A 9,627-nucleotide genomic window follows, 5' to 3' on the forward strand; every position below is an offset into this window, starting at 1 on the left:
CCAGGTGTGCCCGGCGCCGGCAGCGGCCTGGGCCGCCTCTTTGCGCTCGAGTTCGCCCGGCGCCGGGCTCTGCTGGTGCTCTGGGACATCAACACTCAGAGCAACGAGGAGACGGCGGGCATGGTGCGCCACATCTACCGCGACCTGGAGGCGGCGGACGCGGCGGCGCTGCAAGGTAACTCGGACCTGCGCGCGAGCATTGTTGAGTAAGCCCCTCCCCGCCCCCGCGCCCTACTCCGGAGGACCGCGAAACCCCACTGTCACGGTCAGCCCTGCTCCGAGGAAGAGAACCCCCCCTTCCCCCTGCCACGGTCTTCTGCGAGTGGATTTTGCCCTTGGTGAAGGAACATGATCGCCTCTATTGCAAGGGGGAAAGTAAGCCAACCCTTGTCTTAACGCAGGTCCTCTCTCTTTGGGGGCGACTGCGGGGTTTCCTAAGCCCTCCGAGGATAGGGCAGGCAGAGGGAACTTGGTAACCTCAGGCTTGAATCCTAAAGAAATGCCTCCGTCGCCCTTGCGAGGAGAGGAAACTAAATAAAGTGTCTTTGGGAAGTTTTTCTCAGAGCCGACTGACGCACGGACACGTTTTAGTGTGGTCTGAACCTCCTAGGCTGGGGCAGGACTGATGGTTTCATTACAACTTTAGCCCCGAGAAAATACATTGTTTCAGCAGAGATAAGTGAGTACTTCAGTTACATACTCAGCCTGATTGAAAGGATGCCCTGCCTCTTAAGGCAAAGCACTTGAAGGATTTAAGGCTTTTTGTAAATGTATTCCATGTTTCGGTAACCTCAGGAAACCTGATTTCTGTATATTTATCAACTGACCTGAACCTGAGACTTTTTACAAAAAAAAAGAAAAAAAAAGGCCAAAGTGGAGATCATAACCATAAGTATTGGTCCAGGAAATTTGATAATAGCGCTTGCTTTTTGACGAAATTTTTCCTTTCCAGGAAAAGCATTGAACTATGTATGCATGTATGTATGTGTGTGTGTGTGTGTGTGTGTGTGTGTGTGTGTGTGTGTGTGTGTGTGTGTATATATCTCGAGATTAGCTTGGGCACCACGCCTCCCTCATAGTGATCATTTGTCACCAAAATTACTGGCACCTGCCATTTAGGTCAGACCATCAAAGGTTAAAAACGTTACATTTTCAATGATGGTATGGAGGGTAGCAAATACAGATTGTGCACTCCCTGCCCAAATCAAGGAGGTGAAGTTATTCTTTTCCCAGGGAAGAGATTTTGGTTTCTCAGTTGAGATTTTGTGTGATGAAATTGCATATTTACCTGTGAACTTGATTCGCGTGCGGGTGCTTCTGAGAGGAGTTCAGCTACTCCAGTTAGAACAGACCTGTGTGCCCAGCACTTTCAGTAAGAAACTTTAAGTTCTGTTTCTTGGTTTTGGATGAATTCAGATTATTAATTACAGCTTTGATTTATGAGCCTTGAAGTGAGTTTTAATTTTGAGGGTGCTCATACTAAAGAGTAAGAAGAGCTGCTTCTGGCCACTGTTCCCCTAAAAAGAGGAGTGTGTAGTGTGTATGTTTGGGAGGAGGGGTGTTACTCCCTGGGCTGAGATCAGTTCTTTCCAGGTGTCTTTAGCTCCAGGAAGCTGATCCCATGAGATCTGACTTGTACTGGGCTTGTCACAATGACATGATTTTCCCCTAAGCAAAGTTCTCCAGCAAATTGTTGTAATTCCCCAAGACTTTTAGGGGAGGAAGGCAGCTGTAAGCTCAGTCATTGGCAAGCCTGACAGTGTTAGAAATTGGAAGCTCAGTGTAGTATTTTTGTGTTGTGTGATCTTTGTCCTACCAATTGCCACGTGACTCACGTTTTGCAACTCTCCCTTCTCTGTTCGTTTTTTTTTTTTTCCCCCTCATCTGGACTTCTGTGGACAGCTGGGAACGGTGAGGAAGAAATTCTGCCCCACTGTAACCTGCAGGTTTTTACTTACACCTGTGATGTGGGGAAGAGGGAGAATGTCTACCTGATGGCTGAAAGGGTCCGCAAGGAGGTTGGCGAGGTCTCGGTCCTGGTCAATAACGCCGGCGTGGTCTCTGGGCATCACCTTCTGGAGTGTCCTGATGAGCTCATTGAGAGAACCATGATGGTCAACTGCCACGCACACTTCTGGGTAAATATAAACATCCTCGTTTTCATTACTGGGCCCACTCAATGAGAAGGTTGGGATGGAGGGAGACCCCCGTGCCAGCCAGAAAGCCACCTGCACACTTTTACCATCAGGCTTCCTTCTAATTCACTGTTCCCCGTGGTGAGTTACAACATATGCCGGTTACTATTAAATCGCTGTTTGCGCCACCCCCCTCCCCCGCCCCCCAATTCAGAGGACTGTTTTTTTGAGAGGGCAGAGGACTGAACATTTTGAACTAGTTTGAAAGATTGCCATAAAAATAACAAGAGGAAGCATAAAACCCTGGGTTTGTTTATTTTACTTTCTGTCGAGTTTGTAAAACATTGGTTGTTCTTATGAATTCCTAAAGTCAGAGTTTAGGCTTCCAAATTACTGCTCAGCCACGTTTTGGAAAGTGCCAGAGATTCTGAGATCAGCATTTGTGGTCTGCTGGGAGTGGTCAGGCCACCCTGGCAGGCACTTGATATCCATTGACCATCCACAGGGTCTGTGGCATTGTCCTGTTGGAGAACATCTCAGCTTAGAAAGATGATGCCTCCCTTAGCAGAACGAAGTCACCCCGATAGGACCCCAGAGTCACTACATAGTGGGTAGGGGGATTGTGAGACCTACTGGACCGGGGACTTAAACTTTATCAGCTTCTAGATGGTGGTTAGGGCCTCAGAGCTACTACAGCATCTAAGGATGGGGTGGGCTCTCTGCTGCTCCGGGACAACACTAACCCCAGTTTTTCAGCGGGACTGATTCAGTAATGGTGGGTGTGAAACCCTCCCCTATAGCAGTGCGCCGTCGACCCACTCCACGCCTTCCTTCCTCCGTGGCGTTTCCCCCTTTACTTTTGCAGACAGGCGGGTCCAATAAAGAAAGGGTAAGGAAAGGGGGTGGTATGTGTTTTCTCCCATAGGAGGATTAGCCTTCTAATCAAACACAACAAAGAACTGTTTCTCCTAAATAGGTCACATTAAACCTCATTAATTTTTAGCAACTGCTTAAAAACTTAATCTGTCTTTGGAAGGACTCACTCACATGTGGCCCCTCGAACATCACACCATCTCTCTGATCCTGGAAGAAGCTTATGTTAATGTTTTATTTTTCAAGCATGAACTTTAATTCATTTCCAGACCTCTAGAAATGAACATGTAAATGACATGAGCTAACTCATGTCATATTTTTAATGAGGAAGGAAGGAGGGTAGCGGATACAGTTTGGGGGAATTTAAGTGTGCTTGTGTGTGTGTGTGCGCGCGCACACACGCACGCACATGTGCATAGTGCGGGTGGGGAATGGATAAAAGTCCTTACTGCTGCAAGGTTCAGAAGAACAGGTGGCACGTGACAAGGGGGTGGATCAGATGAGCAAAGGCTAGTACAACTGAATAAACTGGGCGACACAGTTTATCAGGAATCTTGTTTGTTTATAATTCCGAATAAAACAAGTAATCACCATTTGAAATAAAAGACGTACACTTATTGAAGGTGGGCTGTACTTTTCATATTTGAAGAGTGGTGAGGACGTGAGCTGATTTCGGTCAACCCGTCACCCCTCAACAGATACTCAGCCATCAGTAGGCTGACCAGGAACCAGACGCCAGGACTGGTTTTTTCCATTAACCTTTGCATGAAGTGATGCATGGTTTCTGAACTATAAACGTTTACCTACACAAAATAGTCTAACTGTCTCGCCTCCTTTCTCTGCACGATTATTTTGCTGAATTGTAGAGTTTCAAATGCAACCAGGTTTTTACAGAAATCCCATACGATCTGCAGAGGAAAGCAGCTTCGCTTCACTAGACGTCCTATAAAATGAGAAAGCAGAAAATCCATAGCTTCGGCTTTGAAAATGCACATCAACTGATGTCTGTACCTTGAGCATTCGGCTACTTGCTAACCTAAGGAGAAAAATAAATCAAGTCTCCAATAGAAAAATTATTGTGGAGCTGAATCTATATAACGAGAAGGAACAGATAACCTTCCCAGAGGCCCCACTTTGCTTTGCGATGTTGCTTAACTACACAATTTAGGGAGTTCTTGGACGCCTTGGCAGTAATGACGTCACTTCATATTAAAATATGGGAGGCTCCTGAATTCTCCAGCTGTTTTTCCCCCAAGCATCTAAACTTAAGAATTTATTTTCAATATTGAGTCAGAAAATTCATTTTCAAGTTGGAATTTCTGACCCCTTGCCGAGACTTAAAAACCTTTTAAGAAGTTGAGATCTAGCAACTAAAATGTAAAAGAAGACCTACATAATTTACAGTGACTTGGGTGGGGGGCGCGATGGGGGGTGGTTTCCGTGTTCTAAGAGCCACCAAATCCAGCTTCTCTCCCAGTAGTCCTCTTAGGCGAAAATGGCCATGGTAGCCATCCAGAGAGGTACTATATTGGCATGAGCTGCTTTCCTTTCAGAAAAAATAAGTATGTCTTTTTACCGTATTCGGATGGGGAAAGAAGTTGCTCCATACATTTTAAAAAATAGATTGACTGAGCAAACAACTCGTCCAGTCAAGATGATTGAACGGATCATCTTGAACTAGACTTGTAAGTAGCTGTCGTCTGTTTTCATCAAGTAATCCATACACGGCGATCCTGACCTAGAGTTAGAGTCATATGCAGTGAAATAGAAAACCATGTGGACATCCGCCGAAAAGCTGTGGGTGCCGCTACTCCCAAACCTTTTCTCACGCTACTCCCCTGCCCAGAAGGCCCTCGTCCTCCACTCCATCTACCTTTGAAGGCCTAGGCCAAGTTCTTACTGTAACCTGCCCGCCCCCCCCCCGCCGGCCCCCAGCCTATGTCTGGCACTTTTGGATATTAGAGCTGCAAAGGTCCTCAGAACTCTCCTTGTCGACACCCTGTTTTCTGACGAAGCTGCAGTTAAACGGCTCATCTGAGGCGTTTCCTCTTCCTGCCGTTGTTGTCCCGCAGCCTTCGCCGCCATCGCCATCCTTTGGCGCGTCGCACGTGCTCTTTGGTGTAACTTCTTACACTCCGTGCCCTGAAATCCCGAAGGAGATGGCAAGCTGTCTGAAGGCAGTTTGTTACAGGCATCTATTTGTTTTCCCCGCCTGGCACAGAACCTTACCCATGAGTCACTCAGTAAACGTTTGACAATAAAGGCTAGGCTTCTGCTTAACTATTGAGAAGAGAACCTATGCAGAGAATGCCCGCCCAGGTCTGTCTTCTGAGGTTTCAGCAGGTAAGCATTCTGCTGGACTAGTTCAAGCTGGGTAAGATCGATGAGGTTTCAGAAATGGGGCCGGCTCACATTCGTTATGGTCTGCATCTCCTTTTGTTTTCCTACACAATTTTCCCATTCTCCCTGTCCCTTCCGCGTGCTCATTTTGACTCCAGCGTATTAACTCTGCTCAGTGGTGCGAGGCTAGCGGCGGGGAGAAGGCTTGGTGTGGCTGTACCAATTTGCATCAAGCTCAAATTGAATGTCTGGCAACCATTCATATTTCCCGATGACCGGGCCTCAAGGAGAGGATGCGTCCTGTACCCCCTTTCTTGCTTCTTACTGTTTCCGTGCACGTTGGAAGTCTTTACAGCACTTGGCAGTGTTCCGCACAGCCCTCCGGTCTGCTGTGATGCTTCATTTTCCAGTGATGCTTCATCTTCCATCACCAGCCGCTCCGCTAGGAACCTTGTCTTGGCCACCAGTCAAGGAGTGACAGATTTGGGGTAGGTTCTAGGCAGCGTGACCTATCGTGGAGCATTCATGGTTGGGACAAGACCATGGAAAATGTATACGGACGATGGTCTTTAAGTTTGCCACAATCACAGAAACCACTCACTTTGGCTCTCTGTATCTTGATGAGATTCAAGGGCTTGAAAATGCCTCTCGTGTCTTTTGAAATATGGAAAGTTGGCCTCCATATGGGAACTACAAACCCATGGTTTCCCCAAAACGTGTTATTCTTTAAGAGGGGTAGAATGTTAGCTTGCCATTTCTTTCTAAATCACGAAGTTTATCTGTAGGTCCCTTTTGACCAAAGAGCTGTATTTGGCTTTTATACATGCACAGCAAATTGATCCCTGATTAACCAAAAGGGGGAAGCAAAAGCATTTAACTGCAGTCTTTCATGTTCTGAAGAAATTTTGCATGGCAGAGGACTAAATCTGTCAAATTAGCTAGTCGGTAATTTACTTCTATTGATATGGTAGTCAGACAAGATAATTGGTAGTTAATTAATAGACCACTTAACTTAAAAGGTTTCCCAGTTTTAAAATACTAATTACTGAATTAGGCATTTATCTATATCCAAATGTCTAAAGTCTATTTAGTTAAAAATCCATCCAGGAAAAGTAAAAGCCCACCAGCTAGATCTGAGTAATGCAGCACTTAAAGACATTAGTAGCTAATATCTCATGAATGGTCCGTAATCATTAATGTTCAAGTTCTTTTGTGATTTACTAGTTTTTAATCTCGAATACTGTAATCCTCTGTTCTCTGGTTGGAGAAATCTAGTTTTGCTGAAAGCCTCTTAGATTTAGCATTTTTAAAACATTTCTAAAGTATTCACGTAAAACTATATACCCAAAATTTCCTCCTCCAAACCATAATGCTAAGAACTGTTAGAGAATGCATTTTGTAGAGCATGGTTTTCCTGTCTCGGGATAGCTCCTAAAAACTTGGAATGCCATGCCTATTTCTACACCCATACTAGAACTGGCTTCAGTTATTAAAAATATATATACGCATAAAAAAAAAATCAAATGTCTGAGCTTTAGAAATAAAGACTTTTTGTGTCTTGAACTGAACTGCGAATTAAGCCTATCGTGTCTTCTTAACTGGTCGCAGTCGAAAGCTCAGCGCAACGTCTCTGTGAATAGCAGCGACGGGATACCTGGGGCTGTGTATCCGCCGGGGTCACTTCACAGCCTTCTTTCCTGACGCAATAAGATCACATGCTCATTGAACTTTGAGCGTCTGTATTTGATATATTACATGCCAGGCCCACATCTATTGCCGCTAGAAATCAACACCTATCACATGGCAAAATGTCGCTTTACATGACCGGTGCGAGCAGGGAACCATACTATGAAAATCTTCCTAACATCTTTAGTAATATGTTCTCACCTGTGTCTGGTTATTTCAGTTGCTTAGAAGATATCACTAAGTAGCCAGTGTCACATGAAAAAATAGCGGTGCTCCCCAAGTGGCAAAGCCAGTGTGCAGCCTGGTCTTTTATCAGAATGCAGCCCTGTTAACCATCTCTTCGCAACGCTGCGCTTCAGCTCCCGTGAGCCCACTTTCTCCTGCTTCTCCGCCTGTCTTCCTGTCGCTCGTAACCTCCCTGCTTCCGAAACGTAGTGACTCCAGGACTGTGTGCTCAGACCTCTTCTCACTGTGCACCTCTAGCTGGGTGATCGATCTGTTTATTTCAGTGGCTTCAACTGTGACTTCCGTGACAGTTCCCGAGTTCAGCAACTGTCTTGTTCATTCCACGCGTTCCTAACATCAGCCAGTCTCAGAATTGAACTACCTTTTGCCTCGTCTTGAATTCCCAGGTGTGGCCAGTGCCAGGCTTGGAGACCTCAGCAGGACCTTTAACTCTCCATCCCGCACGCATTCATGGGTCAACCAAATCCAGACTGTTGTGCAGCCTCCGTGTAGTGTGATCCCCTCCTTTCCACGCCCGCCTCCCCCTCTGCTTCCATCACCCATCGCCTGGACTCTGAGAAGAGTCTCTGAACATCTCTCCCGCGTTCAGCCGTTGCTTTCCAGCCTCGGGGTATCTAAGTAGACTTGAGTTTGTCATGTGCCTGCTTAAAGATTGTGCTAACTGGAACGTACCCCAAACCCTCGTGTGACTGTATTGTCCACAGCATGAAGTCCAGGTTCACTAGCATGGCGGCTCAGGCCTTCCAGAGCCGATTTCCACCTGCCCCCCAGGCTCATCACTTGTCTATCCTCTGGAGCACCCTAAACTCCAGCCGGGTGGGACACCTCCATGTCCTGCAGGAGCCGACACACTCAGCTGCTCTGCCGTGTGCATTAAGGGTCAGTCTATAGAGTCGTCTCAGATCCCTGGTTCAGGGAATGGCCCTCTTGTTGGGTTACGTGCTGCTTCTCTCAATTCCTGAAAACAAAGTTGGTGTTTGTCCTTTTCTCCCTGGTTATCCCGTATCCAGGGCTTTGTCCAACATTATCTGCCCAAGTAGAAATTAATCTACAGGACATGTCAGAGTGGAAGCTTTCTTTAACCTGCGCTGAGGCAAACAGCGCCTGAAAGCCTTTCAGAAAGAATGAATGGCAGAGCCTGACCGTCCTTGGCCGCTGGCTGCAGGATCAGGTCCCTGGGGAAGAGCCGCACACCCACAGCTAGATGCTTCACTGCCCCCGTTCCCTCGGTTAGTCTCTTCCTTTAAGTTTGTTTTTACCCTAATCATTTTTCAGATTTTCAAGATCTTTGGCAACTTCTAGTGACTTGACTTAAGTTCATTTGACTATATCTCTAAGATACGGCAATCGGAAAATGCCTTTCAGGCGGTTTTAATACCTCACTTGGGAGTTAGAATAAATTTTTTAAGTAGGAAACTCCTTTTTATTTAAGTTTTCTTCTTGAGGAATATTAATAGCAGATTCATCTAAGATTTCTGTTCTAGGACTTTGAGAAATGACAAGCCTGTTTCAATTACGATAAATAGCCAGTTTGCCTTTGTCTAATCCAGGTATCTGCCTGTAAGGAAAGATGTATGGTTGACATGGTTTGCTGCTTCTCAGATGATCAGCGAGTAAGTAGAAGGTTCCTGTTTGCAGTGCACTTATAGCCACTGGACTTTCTAAGTCCGTTCCAGCCTGTGTTAAGTCCTAACTACCCAGATGTTTTTGACCCCCAAGTTGTACTATGCTGAAATTCCACTAGGGGGTGTGATGGCAGGGTGGATTTGTATCTCGTTTCCTTCTTCACACACAATCTGTAATTTTCCCAAGATAAAGAGCCTTTTGTAGCTAATCTTTGGAGTATGACAAACTCTGATAGTCCCTAAGAAATAGGGAACTATTCCCTGCCTCCACTGAATGGGTTAAAAAGTTGTTTTGAGCCTCTAACTCCGGGGATCAGATTAGAATGTGTTAAATCTCTCTTGCTTTAATTAGTGATTTCTTATCTCAGAAGTTATAGTAGTTAGCTATTCAAAGAACTAACCCCTTCTTAAGGTTTCTGTTCACTGATCTAAAAACTTTTAGGCCGAGACCCCCTTGTAAGCATAACCGGAGAAGGACGGAGAGGATGGGATCTTTTAATTCTTTCTTTGAGAATATATAGTAGTCGAAGCATACAGCTGGTGCCCGTAACACGGCAGCCTGAGAGAACGTCCCTGTGCTGTGACAACGCTCTGCTAAGACAGGCTGTTGGCAGTGAGGGTTGTCAGAGCATCATGGCCGTAGGACTTCATCACGCGTACCCTGACACACGTGGCCAGCCCGTTCCGGTCACCTGATCTCTGGGTTTAGGGAGGCTCAGAGG

The 9,627-nt window shown here is 46.0% G+C and overlaps 1 protein-coding gene across 1 annotated transcript in view; it reads left to right on the forward strand.

Moving 5' to 3' along the window:
• Positions 1-9,627, forward strand: part of RDH10 (retinol dehydrogenase 10) — a 26,220-nt gene that overhangs the window by 225 nt on the left and 16,368 nt on the right. Inside the window, exons 1-2 of the mRNA XM_006924030.2 lie at positions 1-175; positions 1,903-2,138. The exon at positions 1-175 is cut by the window's left edge and continues 225 nt beyond it. Of these exons, the coding sequence (XP_006924092.1) occupies positions 1-175; positions 1,903-2,138 (411 nt within the window). The remainder of the gene's footprint in view (positions 176-1,902; positions 2,139-9,627) is intronic.

The sequence above is a fragment of the Pteropus alecto genome, unplaced genomic scaffold, assembly GCF_000325575.1.
Source record: "Pteropus alecto unplaced genomic scaffold, ASM32557v1 scaffold87, whole genome shotgun sequence".
Taxonomy (NCBI): domain Eukaryota; kingdom Metazoa; phylum Chordata; class Mammalia; order Chiroptera; family Pteropodidae; genus Pteropus; species Pteropus alecto.